This window comes from Candoia aspera, chromosome 3 (assembly GCF_035149785.1).
Source record: "Candoia aspera isolate rCanAsp1 chromosome 3, rCanAsp1.hap2, whole genome shotgun sequence".
NCBI classification, from domain to species: domain Eukaryota; kingdom Metazoa; phylum Chordata; class Lepidosauria; order Squamata; family Boidae; genus Candoia; species Candoia aspera.
In genome coordinates, this window is record NC_086155.1 from 33,629,721 (window position 1) to 33,648,548 (window position 18,828).

The following is an 18,828-nucleotide window of genomic DNA, read 5'->3' on the forward strand; positions in this document are numbered from 1 at the left end:
GAGACAGCACCAGTTCAATGTTAGGGCTGAGATGTCATGTTTCATAGGAGGTGCTATGATTTAATTACAGTAATCCCTCATTCTTCAAGTCAGTTCTAAGTTACTGTAGTGGTCTCATCTAGTCATTAATATACAGGCATCTAGGAACACTTCTGTCAAAGAAATGAAGAAAATACTCCTTTTTGAAATTATCTGCTTTGTACAACAATACTCATGATACTTAAGAACCCCGATTGTTCTCATCCTTCATTTCTCCTTCAAGGCCTGTACCTATTAATGCTATTTCAACATTCTGTGCCATTTGCCTGAGATGCTCCTATTGCTTAGCTTGTTCCTGGAAACAGGAGCAGAAACTTGGGTCCACAGTATCCCAATCAGAGCAGGATATGGCTGCTATTTGCTTTGGGAGATAATCAATCATTTGGGAGGGGTGACTTAAATCGTAATAGGATTTCCAAACAGGCACCTCCATCCAAGTAGTCTTTCTCGCTTCTGCATCTTAGGTAAACTTTCTTACTTATGATAAGGAAACAGGAAGAAAGGATATCTACTATTATATGATAGCAATTTGAGTCAATTTGAGACAGCAAAATAGTACAATACATGAAACCATGCTGCTTATGGGTGATGAGGGTTGTAGCACAATACAAGGCTAGGTTGGGGAAACAAAAATTCAGGCTTGATGGGTCTGATTCATCAAGATTGATTTATTAGGGCTGTGCAGCTGCCACACAATCTGAAAAAAGACCATTTTGGTTTAAGGAATTTTAGACAAGCTGTATGTTCCCACCACAGTGCACTCCAAACACCATTTTCCTTTCAAATTCTCTAGTTTTTTTTATTAATCATGGCTGAATAAGAAGACTAAAATGGTATTCACTCAACTACTTATTGCTTCATTGAAAACTATTGTTCCAGAGAGTAACTTTCATACTGACAAGGGCCAGTCATCCATAGCCATCTCTACCATCTTAATAAGTGCTGCAGGGCAACCAGCCATATAACACAATGCCACATGGCAAAGTCAAAGGCAATTTCTTGAAATTATTACAACTGATGTCTGTAAACCAAAAGCTGCACATTAGAAGTCCAGTTGCTTCATTGTTTCACAATGCAGCTACTACCCATCCATTCTATGTTCAGGTGTTTCAATCAGAACTTAATTTGAAGTGGGCTCAGGCTTGGCATACATCACAAGAAAGAATATGTCTCCAAGCATGCCCAGAGTGCATTTTCTTCCATATTGAGGAAACACAACCAGCTCCCATATAGCTGGAATTTAAGGCCTTTAAATCAACAACTTTTACAATTTTGGGCAAACTTGGACTCTCATATCAACACATGTGTATTGAAATCGAAAGCATTCAGAGCATCTGAGCATCATTCTATTCTTACTCAGGAACAGGCCTGGAAATAGCTGACTTCCTGTGAACACCATGATGAGCTGACATCTTGCTGGCTTGCTGGCTGGCAAGATAGCTTTTGTGAGGGAAATCGCAGCTGGATGCTGGTTCCAGGATGGCATAATCTCTCTGGAACAAAGAAGATATTGTTGGGACCATCCACATGACTCCAGACAGTCACTACTCGTAAGTAGATCCTGGAAACTACCGTTTTATGGTTGGTTTATGAGTGGAGTGCCTGGGAGTTGGGATTACATCAAACTCACACTCCCAAAGCAGCCTTATGGACATTAAGCTCAACCAAGCCTTACATCTTAATCACTTTCAAGGATTAATTTTTTAAAAATTTCTTGTATATTGAAGAGATGAAGATCCTTCGGACCGGCAAGGTTTTACTGTATTCATCGGGTGAGTCTCTGCCTCCTTAAAAGACAGTGGTGTAAACATTTTGAAAATATATGACTTTTTTGGACTATGAAGCAAAAGGGTGCTTAGTATATGGATTTTGGAAAGTTAATAATGGATTAAGGGGCCAGAAGGATTTGGAATTATACTTTTGAATTAATTGGAAAATATCTTCTCTTGGGAAAATGACAATTGCTTTGGAGACCTTGAAGTTTGGATATTACAGGGAGTCAGAGGATAAAGAAAATGGAGCAGAAATCCTTATGCAAACTTTTGAATACCTCTCAGCTAAGCTACTGGAGAGAATGGATCAGTTGCTTGAGAAACTGGTCAAAGCATGCTCTAATGAAGTTGTAAAACAAGAAGAAGTTGCAATGGATGTCTATGAAATTAATTTGAAGGGGGATTTAAATGTAATATAAATGGATCTGATGGATGACTTATTCCCTAAAGGAGTTGAACAGATACTAAATCAGGAAACTGATTTGGATTTTTTTTTCCTTCTGGATATACAAAAGAGCTCTGCTAAGGTTTGGAAAGACTTTTTTAGAAGTGACAAACAAAAGGATAAACTTTACCTAATGGACGTACAAAAGAAATCTGTTAAAATTCTGAAGGATTTTTGCCTGGATACACAGATGACCAGCAAACTACCTCTGGGGCTTTTTTTGAAGAGGAAAGAATAATTTTAAAAATTCAGGGAAGGTTTATAAGGTTGGCTTGTTTTACCAGGGCTAGAAGAGGAAAATAGTTATATCTGGACTTTTGCTGACAAGAATGATTGACAAAGCATTTGGATATTTTTTTTTATCTAAGAGATGAGTTAGAGATGGTGATTAGCTACTAAAATTATTTTTACCTGCTGGATGAAGGGGAAAGTTGTTTCTTTTTCCTTTTTTTCTCTTTTTTCTTTTCTACTCTTCCTCCCCCTTTTTCTGTTTGTATTTTTTGTAGTTTGTATTGACTTTTATTCTTTTCATTTATAATTCTTAATAAAATTATTTGAAAAAAAAGGAATAAACCTGTAAATCCATGTTTGTACTTCAGTATAAATCAGTTTCCCCACTTCTTTCTTCTATTTTCTATCAAAAGTCACAGGAGAAGGTAGAAAGGAGTATTTGGGGATACTTATACTGCATATAAATTTAAACAACTACAATAATTGTTATATTATTGTTGTTGTTGTTGTTTAAATTTATATGCAGCCTGACTCCCAGAAACTCTGGGCAGTTTATGATTTAAAACATGAAAACAAGACAATAAAAACAACAAGAAACAAAAAAGGGCAGAGTTGGAAGAATAACAAACTGGATGGAAACAAAAGGAAACAACCTAGGTTAAAAGGAGGTTCCAGTCATCCCCACCAAAGGCCTGGGTGAAGAGTCAGGTCTTGACCCCTTCAAAACCACAGCAGGGTGGGCCATTTGAATCTCGGGGTAAGCTCATTCCAGAGAACAGGTGCTACAACAGAGAAGGTGCACTTCCGGGGTCCCAATAGATGGCATTGTTTAATTGAAGGAACCCAGAGCGTGCCAACCCTGCCAGGTCAAATCAGCCAGGCAGATGTTATGGGAGACAGGCAGCTCCTCAAGTAACCAGGCTGTATGCCATGTAGGACTTCCTAGGTAACAACCAGCATCTTGAATTGCACCCAGAAACAAACTGGCAACCAATGCAGCTTGTGAAGCAGAGATGTTATGTGGGCATACAGAGGCATGCCAATCACTGCTTGTACTCTTGCAGTCTGGATCGGTTGAAGCCTCTGGGGGTCTTCAAGGGCAGCCCCATGTACAGAGCATTGCTGCAGTCAAGCCATGGGGTGACCACAGCATGAGTGACTATCTGAAGGGCCCCCCGATCTAGGAGAGGATGCAATTGGTGCACCAGATGGACCTGTGCAAAGGCCTTCCTGCCCACGGCTGCCACTGCTCACTGAGCAAGAGCTGTGAGTCCAGGAAGACCTCCAAGTTGTGCACCACCCTTGAATGGGGAAGTGCCACCTCATCCAAGGTTAGAGATGAAGTATCCCCAAATCTGGATGGCCCAAATACCCACAGTCACTTAGTCTTGATGAGATCAAGTCACAGACAGTTTCTCCTCATCCAAACCTGCATAACCCCCAGGCTCAGAGACAGAACCTCAAAAGCCTCACTTGGCTGGCCCAGGGTTGAAAGATATAATTGGGTATCATCAGCATACCTGTCATGACCCCGTTGCAAGGCACAAAGAGCCTCACAACATGGATCATGATCATTAAGAAAAAGAGGAAGGAGATAATTAAATCAGCGCTTAAACCAAGCACCCAAAGCACCCACACCCATGGAATCATATGCAGCTGAAAAGAAGGACTTCAGATAAGCAGCAATAAGCCGCATCTGGTGCCCTGGAGGACACACCTGAACCAAGAGGACAAGGACAGCCACCGGGAAAACGCCCACACAACCATCAAGAAACCCATCAAGGGGGATTGGGGACAATGAAGGGTGGAGGAGCACGGGACCCCGCAAGAGGGTATAAACAGGGCGCCTCACCACCGCACCCCCATTCCCGTTTTTCTCTCTGTCAGTACCGTTTCAATAAACCGGAAATCCTTAATCCCTATTAAGTGAGTCCGTGTCTTATTCAGAGCGAGGCTGACCCTGACAATACCCCACACAGAAGGGGCCTTGGGAGTGATCTCTCCCTGCAAACCAACACAGACTGGAACCAGCCCTGGAGAAAGGAAGAGAGTCACTGTCAAAGAGTGCCCCCAATCCCCAACCCACAGAACCAGCTCAGAAGGATACCATGGTTGATGGTAAAAAAAGCTGCCAAGAGATCAAGAGGCACAAGGATGGATGCACTACTGCCATCCTGGTCCCATCACAGGTCATCTGCAAGCGTGACCAGAGCTGTCTCAGTACTAAGATCCAGTTTGGTCCAGTGGTTAAGGCAACAGGCTAGAAACCAGGAGACTGAGAGTTCTAGTCCCACCTTAGGCATGAAAGCCGGCTGGGTGACTTGGGCCAGTCACTCTCTCTCAGTCCAACTCACCTCGCAGGGTTGTTGTTGTGGGGAAAATAGGAGGAGGAAGGAGTATTAGGTATGTTCACTGCCTTGAGTTATTTATCAAAATAATAAAGGCGGGATAGAAAATAAATAAATAAATCCTGGCCTGAATCCCAGCTGAATCGGGTCTAGATGATCTGTTACCTGCAGAGTTCTCATCAGCTGCAGATCAACCATCCTCTCAACAACCTTCCCCAGAAAAGAAAGGTTGGAGGTTGATTGATAGTTATCGAAGACCAAGACCACTGGGTCCAACCATGGCCTCTTGAGGAGGGTGCGTGTCCCTGGCTCTTTAAAGGCCCCCTCAGTCATGGAGGCTCACAAGGTAATGTTGGGCCAGGCACACACACTCAGCTCAAGCCATATCAGGAGCCCATCAGAACAATTTTGAATTACCTGTACTTTGCCCATGAGAGTGCACGTTCCCCTGTGTCATTTCCAAATTTCCTTCAGATTGCTCTTTCTTCTTTCTTTTCTCTGCTTTTAGGGTACCTCTCAAGCCACACATCTTCAACCAGTCTTATTGAGTTGTTTTCTTTAGTATTGATTTATCATTTATGTCTTTATTTACATTTTGATTACTTATAAGTTAATTGTTTTATTTAATTCTTGTTGTCTCAGAAAAAAGAGGAATAGAGCTCTACACATACACATGCACATACACAGGCATCCCAGTAGGACAAAGACAAAACTTTCAGTTCCTAGTCAACTGATAGACATTTTACCATTATTCACTCTGCCCAATGTAATGCATTCATACAAAACACTGAACTGTAGAAATGCCACAGAGCTTGCATTATTTTTATTCAATAAAGACCATCCCTCTCAAATTTCTGTCTCCCAACCTTGTTCCTGGCAGCTGGTAAAAACAGTGAGAAAGTATTAGCAACAGTAGTATGCTTGGACTCCTGATTTTTCTTCAGTCCATGGAAGTTGCAAACATAATACTTTCTACCTATGTAGGTTTCCTAACCTAAATTTGTTAAGTTCTTCCACAGATGACTCTGTTATGCCTATAGTCCCACTTTCTATGCACCCATACACACAGACATATGAAAATAGGTGATCAATAGGAGTGCAAATAAGAATGGGAAAATAACATGAGGATTTAAAGTTAACTTACCTCACAGGGTTGCTGTTGTGGGGAAAATAGGAGGAGGAAGGAGTATTAGGTATGTTCGCTGCCTTGAGTTATTTATAAAAATAATAAAGACGGGATAGAAAATAAATCAATAAATCAATAAACATCCTGATCCTCCATGACATTCTGTTGCACTTCAACAAAATATTTACATGGGCATTGTGAATAGCCACTTCCCTGCCCTGAATTAAAGCAATCTGCAGAATCTTGTGGCACTGGGGACCTCTCTTTCTTCAATACCTGAGTATAAGAAAATAATGGGTGCTAAGGAATGCATTGCGGGCTTCCTTCCCATTTCCAGATTATCACCTTGCTTTATCATTTATGCATGTTTTTAGCTATTGCATAAACCCACATTGACCTTAGAACAAGTTTCAACATTCCCACTTCCTCTTAAGGCAATAGAACTGACAAAACAGGTTTCAGTGCTTTGACTGCAAGAGAGAAATCAGTTTAGGGCTATTTAGGGCGGGAACGTAACTGAGTCTTATTGCTTGAGGAAGTGTACCTAAAAGCAGCAGCTCCTATAAAGAAGATGAAGAAACTTTTCTCAGCATTTCAATCAGGAAGACAACGTCAAAACAAGCCATGAAAATCAGAATTTTTAGCTAATTTTCTCCCTAGGAACAGGTGGACAACTAGAAAAACAAAAATAAAACAAAATTGTTCATTGTGACTTTCCTTCACCTCAACATCTTCATTGTGGAATCACAGAGGGATTTATAAAGCACCTCAAGCTCAGAATATCCCTCCAGGAAGGCAACACTAAGGATTGCTGTGTTTTGTCACCCAGCTCTAGAGGCATGAGCTGGTTCCCCAGAAGCCTTGGGAATTCCCAGGGGAACACAGGGCAGCTGAAAAATCGACTGGAAGATCTGAAAAAGCCCTGGAAGAAAGAAGCCAGCCCTTCAATGCTACAGCACAGTGAGACTGCCAGGCTGGCTGTGGATGCCTTTCTGGAACAGGGAGAAGCTGGCTATTTGCAGGTCATCGCTAAGGAAAAGGAGCTACCTTTCCTTTCCACATCAGACATGGTTTACATGGGCCAGCACATTCAAAGCATCCCAGAATCTCCAAAAAAGAGGCTAGAGGAAGGACTCTCAAGAAGCAACAGCATGGACAGGGAATCTCTCCTCTCTGAAGTCACATCTGGGACATACTTCCCATTTATGTCAGATATTGATCCCCCTCAACTGGAGCTGGGTTGGCCAAAGGTGCCTTCTGTCACAGTGCTCAGCCGAACAGAAGTCAGTTTGTATTTCCAAAGAGACAAGGCAAACAATGTGAAGGAGTTACTTCGATCTCTGATAAGCAAGGCCAAGACAGTAAGTAGAACATTTTAAAGCATCTAAAAAGAGAAGATAAAGCTAATCAGTGGGATTTTAAAATTACAAAAAATTACCCAGAATTACTGGCTCCCTTTTTTAGTTTTTTAAAAATCCTTACTCTGCATATACCTTTAATGTATTCTTACTCTGCATATACCTTTAATGTATAATGACAGATTTGTATTTAGTATGCTAGTGTGAGTTTTATATTTGACAAATTGTATACATGCAGAAAGAAATGAGCTATGCAGAAGACTCTTAAGTTTTGCAAGCTATGTTGGAGCAAGCTTGCAATAACAAATGAGCAGAACTGGCCACCTTTTATTCTGAAGGCTGTTCTAAGAATTCTAAGGTCTGAACTATGTTTGACAGCCCAATGATTAGGTTGCATATTGTTCATTACAATAAAATCATAGCAGCTTTGGAATTTGAAATTCACAGTTAAGGAGCAAATGAGTCTGAGCATGTCCTGGATATCTTATGCAAAGATCAGAGGGGTGATATGAAATTGTGGATTTGCCCTCTGTTTTAGAACCAAAATTTCCATACTGTGTTAAACTGTGATGAAAATGCTTATGACTGCATAATTTAAAGTAGTTATGGCCCTTAGGCAGTAGATAAAAATATTCCATAGACACACCTAGCTATTGAGCCTTCCCTTTGGCAGCCCCATGCGGCAGTCAGCTGAGGCTCAACAAAGAAGTCCTTTGAAGGAGTTAGTCAAGCAATAAACATGGACAACGTTACATACAATGTGGCTTTCCCAGGAAATGTCTACGAATTGGATGTCAGATTTCTTCTGTTTGTTTTCTGGGATATTTCCTCCAAAATCCAAATAGATTCACCACTTTGGAATAATATATTGCTGTGTGTATGTGTGTGTATTCATATAGAAATCATCCCATAATAATCCGATGTTGAGTGTGCACTTCCACTCAGCACCTATATGGGAAGGGGGGCTGTTATATCAAAAAGAGTATTCCAAACTTCTTGTGTTTGTGTACCTGTTGAAATTACTTAATGGAAAATTGTAAGAGATGTGTCAGATTTGAATTTTACATATATTTATTAGGAATTCACTCCTATTCAGATCAATAGGACTGATTTCCATTCAATCAGTGTTGGAAGATTTTGGGCTGCTAGTATAGTTAGAATACTCAACAAATAAAATTAGTTTAAAATAAAAATTATAGTAAGAATACTATTTTAGGCTAATACTATACATTGCAAGGAAAAGTTTGAGAATTCTGCATAAAATAAATGGGAAGTGGAAGTATTACTTAATAAGTCATTATGTATTAATTCTGTGTTGCAAATGGCCTCTCCTCAGAAATTCTGAATAATTCAAAACCAGATGGAAGATCAGATGGAAGAAAAATGTCCTATGGAAGGACATGAGGATTCTTATTTTCATTTTTTGAAAAAGGCTTTCTGGGTAAAAGAGGCATTTAGAATTTCTATCTCCCATCCATTCATTTACTCCCATAAATTTATCTCAAATACACAGGGTGAGAATCTGTGGAGTAATCAAGCTGACAGAAATGCCTACCAAAACAAAGCTGAATGAATGCTGATGCCCAAACCAATAAACTTGCTGGATCAAATACCTACAGGATTCTCTTTCTTAGCTAAATCTGGCCTGCTCTGTACATTCTTTGAGAGGGTATGCTGAAGATTCCCACCCTGCAGGCAGTAAGAAGGGAGGATACCTCCTGAAAGATGAAGTGCTCCCAAACTTTTGCTTTGAAGAAGGCACTGCTAGCCTAACTTTTACCCAGGATGTTTGGGCCCTGAGGGTAGAAGGGCTGCTGTAGTTTAGTTAGGTGAGATAGAGATAGTGGTTTTACTTTCTATGTTCTAAATGTAAACCATCTGGAGTCTTAGCAGGCAGAACAGAAAGGCACGGATGAATGTTTAAACAAACAAACAAACAAATAAATAGGGCTTCGTCAATTTGAGGTGGACCCTATTCTCTGGTTGATTCTCTGTTTTGATTTAAGAATCTGAAATCAAATGTTCAGAACAGGAGTTTCTAACTTTTTGGATTCAGTGGACACATGTGGTTTTCTGAGAAAATGGCACAGGCAACTCTCATAAAATAAGAGGCATGAAGGGCACGGCTAATGACAAAATATTCATTTCCCAGAAGGTAAACACTGAAGTTTTACAAGCTCCTGCCACTCCCACTAACTCAAATTATACTCTCTCCTACTTCCGTTCACTCTGATTTATTTGTTTGTGGAGCGAGGCAGGCTTCCAAACAAAACTAAGTTGCAGCCACCTCTCATTTGGGATTTATAAGATGCCTCTGGGGTCAATGTGAGACACAGAGACATTCTTTAAATTAAGAAAAATGTTTGAGGTTGGCACTTTGTTGTATAGAATGCTGGCTTAATTAAAAGAATCTTTAAAAACCCATAGGTAGAGCTTGAAGCCTGAACAACCCCAAGGAGGGCATCATGGGTTACAGTGGTGCTCATGCATGCCATGTTAGGGGATCCAAGATTCAGAGAATTGCCTAAATTCTTCTTTGAAAAGAATGTAGCTAGAGTGTGTGGAGTGGAGAACTGTAGATCATTTTAAATTGCGAGAGAGAGATGCCACTTCTGAATGCTCCATCTACCTTTTAAAATCCTTACAAATAGGAAACAAATACATCATAGAACGAAGTTAACCTAGCCCTTGTCTTCTGAGCCGTTTTTTAAAAAAAAATTGGTAAGATTTTTTTCACGTAGGAAAATATTTAAAATGAGATGTAAGGAGAGCTCTCTAGGCAAGCCTCTCAAAATAGATAATTTGCTGCTACCTAGTGGGCATCTGGATTTTTGCAGCTCAGACATGGTATACCTATTTTCTCTCCTCTCATTCCTTTGCATTCCTGCTGTCCAGTTAAGTTTGTAGAAGGCATGGGGCAAATAGTGCCCTGCCAGGGGAAACACAGTGGGCCTCTGGGCCCCAAGGCTTCCCCTGTCTTCACAATATTTACATGACTGTCACCTCTTCAAAATGTTGCCACTACATTCTGCCATATTTGTAGCCCAGTCTTCCATCAATTCTTCATGGAAGTGTCTGCTGTCAGAGAAGGAAGCAGCAGGAAAATGTAAAGCGTAGAAAGGTTAGGAGCACTCCCAGTTTGTACATACACTTCATGCTAATCAAGATTTATGACAGAGAGAGAGTTACTTGGTTCCTTCCTGGAATACTGTTCCCTGGAACATTATCATTATAAAACTTAATGGACACGGAAGGCAATTCTGAAACAAACCTACCAGGTCCATAACAAGGGTGTCGTATCTACTGAATAGACGGGGGGAAATGTCACTGGATTATAGATTCTCGTAATTCTGTGTGATGGAGAAGATGTATATTGTAAAAGCCCAGGAACTCTGGAATGCAATTATTTGTCCATACCTTTCTCTGGATTCTTCATAAAAGCAGAGTGAACAAAGAAAAAAACTCAGAAAAAATAACTAGTGTAGAAGCACTCTATGGAACAGAGTTTCAAAACTGACCTTCTCACTTTAGGTGTTAACTATTTTTGCCCATCTAGTTTTATTAAAGCAAATTGACAGTGCATTTTTATGCATATTTACTCAGAGAAGCCTTGCTGAAAGGTAAAAAGATTGCAGCCTGAATCACTCAAAGAGTATCTTGGGTTCATGGGTTGTTTAATAGGGCAGATCCACTGATCATCTTTTGACAATGTCTTTTGTTCTATTCTCCACCCCAACCCACCCCAACCCACCCAAAACTGTGCAGGTGATTGCAATTGTGATGGATCTCTTCACAGATATGGAAATACTCAGTGATCTGATAGAAGCTTCAAACAAACATCATGTTCCTGTTTATCTGATCCTTGATGAAAAAAACTTGAAGGAGTTTATAGAAATGTGCAATAAAATGGAGCTCACTATGGATGACTTTTCAGTATGTTTTCAATCAGTTTTAGTTTTTACTTAATGGCAATATTAAAATATTATGTAATGAAACAAGAAGAAAAATACCATTTTAAATCTGCTTTTATTTCAACCATTCTCATCATCACACAGATGAACATGTGTTGGTTTGTTTGGCTAAAGCTAAAAATTCACATCAGAGTACCAAAAAAAAAAGTATAAGATATTCCTTCCTTCCTAGGGTCCTTGGTAGACCAGTGAGGGTTGGAGATCTTTAATGATTCTCAATATCCTTACCAAACATCAGTTCTAGGATGCTTTCTGAGGCATTTTTACCCCTATCTCTGTTAAGTGGTATGACATTAATAACACATTATAGCATATGCACACACCTTTATTGGGTGGTTGAGGATTGCATTATAATCCATTTTCCATGTGAAACAATATGGCTGAGGAAGCACAAGATGCAACTGGATGGCAGGTAAAAAATTTAAATAGGCACTGCCTTTCAAAGAATTATGTACTGATAGAGATTTCATATGTCCAAACTTTGTCGGTCACATACCTTTTGAACAAACAAAAGCCCAGACCGAAACAGTGCCTGAAGTTAATATAGGAACCTCATTTACTGAAGGATAGTATATTAAAAGTAATATGAAAAGTATACATTTATAGTTAGAAGTTTTAGATCACTGCAGTCAAGAGCTAAATGTCCATATTTTTATCCTTGTACTTCAGTAAAAAGGAGATGAAAAGCTGTACATTACTTTCATCCAATTATTTTAATTGATCAGTTGAGGCAAAATTAAAGATGGCACAGAGACTCATTTGCTTAAATCCAGGCCTGCCATCTTTAATATGTATAGACATATGGAGCGAAGTTTACTTCTGATGTTAAAGCCCAGTTGAGAGAAAGATGACTTGGGCATAAGACAGTACATCAGACCAGGAGTGTCCACAGGTGTGTGTGGGGAGGGAAGCAGGTATTTAAAAAGTCAAAATAGCTGTCACAACCACCAGCTGCCACTTCCTTTTACCCTGTCTGTACGTTGGTTGTTGTTGTTGTTGTTTGCTGTTTCTGTTTAAAAAGGCAAGGGAATGTGTGTGCAGTGACATTATTTGTGTGTGAGCGCGAAAATGTTTGGTATATGCAGATGGGAGATCAATTAATTTTATTATTAGGGGGCCTTATTTTACAAATAATTTTAATCAGTTGTTTTACACACACACACACACACACACACACACACCCCTCATACATGTGTTTCCAGGGGAAGAGGAAGCTCTGGGACTGTCTTCCTAGAGTAGCAAACCTAGCTTGGGAAGGGAAGCATTCCTTAGGATTTGGATTTATACTGCATATTTTTTCAGTCTGTTTTTAGTTCGGCTGGGGTTATCTTCAGATCAGGGATACCTTCTTTTCGGGTAACTATGGCATTTGTCAATGTGAATATAATCCTATACTTTTTCTAACTACAGGGCGTATCTCATTCCACCACCCCAAACCCTGCCATTTGAAAGCTATTGTCATTTTGTCTGTTATCAGTAAATGTACAATAATCTCCCATTCTTCCAGAGCAACTGCAGCTTTCAAATATTGAGATAAGGGCTGGAAAATAATGAAATGATACTGGTTTCTAATTTTTCTTCATCAGAGATCCTGGGCACTCTACTACACGCCCACCAACATGTGCTTTCCAAACTCCCTCTGCTACCTAATTTTTTTTTCTGATTCTTTTAATTAAAAATAATGGGAAAGCACACCTGCTGCAAAGCAAAGCACCACCCTTGAGCATAACTTTCATTTCCAACAATGTATCTAGGGCTCTCCTCTCTCCCCCTCCCCCCTGCCCCAACTTTCTTAGGAAGTAAAATCATGGGAGGCTCGATTTGCCTTCTGGTAGATGGGCATTTTGTGACTGGCTGCATCCACCAGAAACCATTTTGTGAGACAGCCCATATCTATCCCTCAAAATTCCAAATTATGTCCATTGCTCCCAAAAGGTTAGCTATTTCTAATAAAACATGAAGCAAATCAGTTGTTGGTCATCGCATTTCCCATGCCATTATCATATTCTATATACTTAATTTAGACTGCAATTTTATACCCATTGAAACTTACATAAGATTAACTGGGGTTAATCCTGACAGAGATAAGGAAACATAAGTACTGGATTTTACAAAAATGTTCTTTTAACATTAATATAGTATTGATTTAGGTATGTTTTGCAGCAATTAGTTCCAAGATTCACATCCACTGATATGGCTGTATATAAGCTCAGCACAGAAAGACAGCAGTATCTATTCTGAATCTTTCATATCTCTATTATGCCTTTCTTATTATTATTTTAGAATATGCGCATACGATGTGTAAGTGGAGATACATACTACAGTAAAGCTGGCAAGAAGCTTACAGGACAAGCCCTTGAGAAATTTGTGTTGATAGACTGCGAGCAAGTCCTTGCAGGGACTTACAGGTGAGAGATGACAAGTGGACTTCAGGATGATGTCATCTGCAAAGGGCACTGTTTGTTTGATTGTTTGTCTAGAGATGTCTGGATGTCCTAACTCAGGGTGACCATGGGGTACAGTAAAAAAAGCCAAGATGTCAGAGCTGCTATTGCAGCTACCAACTTGACTTTTTTTACCATACCTTTTAGACATCCCTGACTTAACTAATGTAGCAAATTATTTATTTAAAATTATTCCATAGTGCTTTGTATCCTTCTAATAGGACAGGTGTCTAAATTTCTTCATTCTAGTGCTACTCAAAGATGTGTATCATCGAATTCCATTTCCGTTGAAGGGAAATGAAATAGGAAATGGTGAATATGCTATTTCTAAATGCACAGAAAAGTTCGTATCAAAACATATACCACGAGTTGTTCAGATGGAAGAAATTTTTAAAAATGTGTCTCCTGTAACAGTAGTCTAGGACGCCAATTTTAAATACACACTCTTATACAACCCCCATCCCCACCCCAGCCTCACAGTCTAATACTTTTTCATAATTCACCAGTCAGCTGAAGATTGTGGGAGCTGAAATCACACGGAAGGAATATGCCTAGGGAAAAAGCCTATTCATCACTGTGGCATTTCCTTCCAAAGAAACAAGCACAGGATTGCATTATGAGGTTGCCAATATGTATATCCTTAAAGTGAAATAAATCCCAGTGAATTTTGATCCACCTAATTATTATACTACATGCTTATCAGGAACTGAAAGCAGCATACAGGTAGTCCTCACTTAACGACCCAAATTGGGACCAGAATGTCTGCCACTAAGCAATGCGGTTGTTAGGCAAAACATCACATGACTGCCCCACTTAGCAATGGCAGTTTTGGTAGTCCCGGTTGCGGTCCTTAGCCAGGAATGCATGGTCGTCAGGCAAGGACCTCATACTTTTCCTGCCCTGCCATGCTTGCCTCCATTTCAACTCCCCCCACCCGCCTATCTCCCCCCATCTCTGCCCTTTTGGCTCTCCTGCACTCTGCCCCCCTGCACTCTGCCCTTCATCCCTATTGCCTTGCACTCCGCTACCCTTGCTGCCCCCAGCTGACCTTTGCCATCTTCTTCCTCCTGCTGCTGACAAGGTGCGCCCAGTCTGGCCCTTGTGAAGCAGTAGCTGGCCTCACAAGGCCTTCCCAAGGCTTCAAGTGGCCTTCCCAGAGACCTCAGGAAGGCCACATGTGACCAGCTGCTGCCTCGCAAAGGGCCAGGCTGGGCGGGCCTCATCAGCAGCGGGAGTAAGAAGACAGTGAAGGTCAGCTGGGAGCAGGGTGGTGGTGGCTGGGGCAGCAGAGTGCAGGAAGGCCAAAGGGGCAGAGATGGTGAAGGGAGATAGATTGGTGGGGGGAGCTGAAGTACACCCTGTGATTGTAAATGTGGGTGGGCTGCCAAGCATCCGATCACGTGACTGTGAGGACACTGCAACGGTCGGAACTTTGAGGAGTAGTTGTAAATAAATCTCAGGATCTCCCCAACCTATTTCCAAGTAAATATATATAAGGTCACAGTGACCCAAACTTTCACATAAAAAACATCCTGGTTGACCCAAATGAAGTCATTGTATATGTTTATCTATCTATCTATCTATCTATCTATCTATCTATCTATCTATCTATCTATCTATCTATCTGTTTATAAAACTTATATGGCTGCCTATCTTATACATGATAATCCTAGGTGGCTCACAGCAACATTCCATAACAACAAAAAATAAATATAAACCAACAAAACACTACAAAAGATGTAATACTTCCCACCACAGTGCCACAACATCCCACCAACTCTACATTTGCAGGGCTCACTTCCATCCTAAGCCAGTGCCCGGGTGAAGAGCCAAGTCTTCATGGTCTTTCTCAAGGCTAAGAGGGTGGGGGCCCTCCAAATCTCATGGGGGAGGCTGTTCAAAAGGGCTGGGGCAGCCATGGAGAAGATGTGCCTCTAAGGTCCCACCAAATGGCAACATTTAAGGAAAGGAACCTGGAGCATGCCCACTCTATCTGACCTGGTAGAACAGGAAGATACTTTCAAGGAGAGGCAATCCTGTAAATAATTTACATGGCTATTCATCTAATGAGTGGAATCCTGGGCAGCTGACAAAGGTAAAAACACAGTACATGTCCAAATCAATTTAAAAAATCAAATTAAGGCTCCTATAAAAATCTCATTGCCACAATGTCACACACCCACATGCCAGAGCTTCATTAACATCATAGCCCCAGTACCTGTGAGAAGTCTTCACAGCCTTCGGAAGACCAACAGAGTTGGGGCTGTGCATATTTCTTGGGGAGAGTACTCCATAAGGCAGGTGCCATGACAGAGAAGTCACACTTCCTAAGACACTGCTTCACTGAGGGAACCTGGAGTGTCTCTACTCTTCCAGATCTGGTGGATGGGGGAAATCATTGGGGATAGGTTGTCCCACAAGTAACCTAGCCCCATGCCATGTAGGACTTTAAAAGGTAGAGCCAGCATTTTTAATTGTACCTGGAAGCCTACTGGGAGTCAGGGCAGCTCACATAGCAGCAGTGCTAGATTGGTGTACTGTGGTGCACCCAATACTGTACGTGCCACTGCATTTTGGACCAGCTGAAGCTTCCAAATGTTCTTCAAGGGCAGCTCCATATACAGTGGGTTGCAATAGTCCAATTGGGAGATGACTAGGATGCAAGTGACCGTGAGCAGTGCCTCCTCACCTAGGAATGGGCACAAATGGCACACTAGACATATTTGTTTGAAGGCTCTCATGGTCCTGGCTGCCACCTGTTCCAGGAGAATCCCCAGATCATGTACCAACTCTGCCTGGAAGTGTGTCACCCCATCCAGTCAGTATCTTTAGTTTCAAGTAAACCCCACCAAAGAAATATAAAAGGGCAACAGCACAATATTCATTTTACATATCGTACTAGTTAACCTTCAGTTATTTTGCCTTAGCTGGCAAACCTTTGGCTATATTTTGAAGGGAAATGGTTTTCCTTTGCTTTAATTGTAATCAAATCTACTTCCTTGATTGATAATGCACACTGTCTTTCTTCCACCCAATCTACATTTGACTCACCAACATAAATATTTAATAGCAGCTTTTCCTTTGTCCTCCCATTTTACTTACAGGAAGCCTGCCAACTCCATGGAATGTTTCCATATTAGGCCATCTCAAAGAACTTTAGTGCATGCAAGTTTTCATTCCAAAATGACATTTTTAAAAAGATTCTATTAGGAAGTTGACCTTGGGAATATAATTTGGCAGTCAGACCTGCTGTTGTCAAGGGAATTTAGGATTAGATATCACTGATCATTTGATTAAAGCTCTTCTCCCACCAAGGATTATATTTTCTGGAATTAATAAAATTCTTTTTCTGTACAGTTTTTAAAGGCTTAGAAATTCTTCTTACCAGGGCTATTTTGTAACTGTTCCCTAAATGAGCTCCAGTCACACTGGGCAGCTACTGATCTCTTCCTCCTCTTGAGCTATAAATATGACCTTGAAGTCTATAATTACCTTGCAAATCAATTCCTTATTATTCTTATGAGGCTGTCATTTAAACAATTATCCATAACAATTTATCCATAATAGTTTGCTTGCATGCCCATGTAATACCTTCATTTATTGCCTAACAAACATAAACACACACACATATACACACTCCCTAAGTTTTTGACTATCAAACTGTTCCACCTATTATTTTCTCAATGCTTTAAAATACTAATGATGATGTACTGATGTACTGTACCAATAGTGTTGATGGTGTACTGATATACACATACTTCAAAACAGTACTGATGTTGTAAATGAATATTATTGTCTAATGAATTTTCAATATTTCAAAACTGAACAATTTAACAATATGTTGTCCCTGAATTCTTTCATTTCAGTTTTACATGGCTCTGCAGCCAGGTGCATACCAGTCTAGTGATGCACTTCAAAGGAAAAATTGTTGATGATTTTGACAGAGAGTTCCGATGCATATATGCTGAATCTAGATCAGTGAATCAACTCAGAATCCCTGCTGCTGAAAATTCCACACCTTCTCCTTACAGGATCATGCAGAAATTTGAGCCCATTTTAAAACATATTCAACTGAATGAGTGTGAAGCCATCAGTCCTTCAAGCAGCCTTTCAAATTCCAGTGCTGTGACCATAAAGAAATCACCATATCTCACCCAATCAATTTCCAATGTACTCTATGAAAAGAAAGAATTAACTCCAGGTGAAACAAGAAAGACCAGCTCAGGCTTACTGGAACTTAGGAACTTGAGATACCGGTCCAAAGAGCAGCTAGATTCTAACTGCAGCATATCAACTAAATTAAAGCCTCCACTCAATGATGCTTCTAATTTATTGAAATTGAAGACATCTTTGCTATCAGTATCTTCACCAGTATTAGGTGACAACACAGGAAATGGACATGATTTTCAGTTTCTTCCTGAGAATAATGGAATAAAAGATAACAAGAAGTTCCTTTATACTCAACCAGTTGAAAATTCAAGCAAAATACAGAAGGATGAAAAGACAGTAACTCATGGATACAACAAATTAGAGTTCATTAACAAGCCTACTAAATCTGTAAATTATGAGATAAAGGAGATCTCTAAAGTTCCTAAATTCCATGATGTCTCTGATGATATGCCAATGGAGAAGAACAGCAACTTATGTAGGGATGAAAAAAGGATGACTCTTGGTCACAGTAAATTGGATTTGATTACCAACTATAACAAATCAAAATCAAAACTAATTCATAGTCGATTTGAAGTGTAATCTAACAAAAATGTTTGATCTCAAGTCAAATGTGGAATGAAACTGTCAATATATCTAAAACACATCAGATTTAGCTCAGAAATATTGGGAAAGCTTAAAAAAGCTTAATAAAGCCAGAAAAATAATCTAAAATCTCCTACATAGCTATATGATTATTTTTTTACATAACTCTAGAATTAATTTGAAAGGAAATACATTCTGAATACTGGAAACATTGTCTGAGTACTTTTGCCTCACAGACTTAACTGGGATTCCTGAAATACTGGAGGAGCATGCTTGGGACAATGCTATTTCTCAATTTAATCGATCTTGGGGGAGAGGGGGAGTACATACCAACTTGAACAA

At 40.1% G+C, this 18,828-nt stretch overlaps 1 protein-coding gene and 1 long non-coding RNA gene across 2 annotated transcripts; one reads left to right on the forward strand and one right to left on the reverse strand.

Annotated features, from left to right (window-relative positions):
- Nucleotides 1-687: 687 nt before the first annotated feature.
- On the reverse strand, nt 688-9,151 carry LOC134493057 (uncharacterized). Its single transcript, XR_010067540.1, has 2 exons — nt 8,937-9,151; nt 688-1,532 (listed from the first exon to the last, which is right to left on the reverse strand). It is a non-coding gene; the product is annotated as an uncharacterized LOC134493057 (long non-coding RNA).
- Nucleotides 6,443-18,622, forward strand: FAM83C (family with sequence similarity 83 member C). Its single transcript, XM_063297305.1, has 4 exons — nt 6,443-7,322; nt 11,085-11,252; nt 13,574-13,698; nt 17,601-18,622. Exons 1-4 carry the CDS (start codon nt 6,801-6,803, stop codon nt 18,481-18,483), a joined length of 1,698 nt encoding a protein of 565 aa, XP_063153375.1. The 5' UTR covers nt 6,443-6,800; the 3' UTR covers nt 18,484-18,622.
- Nucleotides 18,623-18,828: the final 206 nt, after the last annotated feature.

Excerpts from the sequence above, each read along its gene's own strand:
- FAM83C (XM_063297305.1), top strand. The coding sequence starts at position 6,801 with ATGAGCTGGTTCCCCAGAAGCCTTGGGAATTCCCAGGGGAACACAGGG. Across the intron at positions 7,323-11,084 it reads TGATAAGCAAGGCCAAGACA|GTGATTGCAATTGTGATGGA; the intron begins GTAAGTAGAACA and ends AAAACTGTGCAG. Across the intron at positions 13,699-17,600 it reads GTCCTTGCAGGGACTTACAG|TTTTACATGGCTCTGCAGCC; the intron begins GTGAGAGATGAC and ends CTTTCATTTCAG.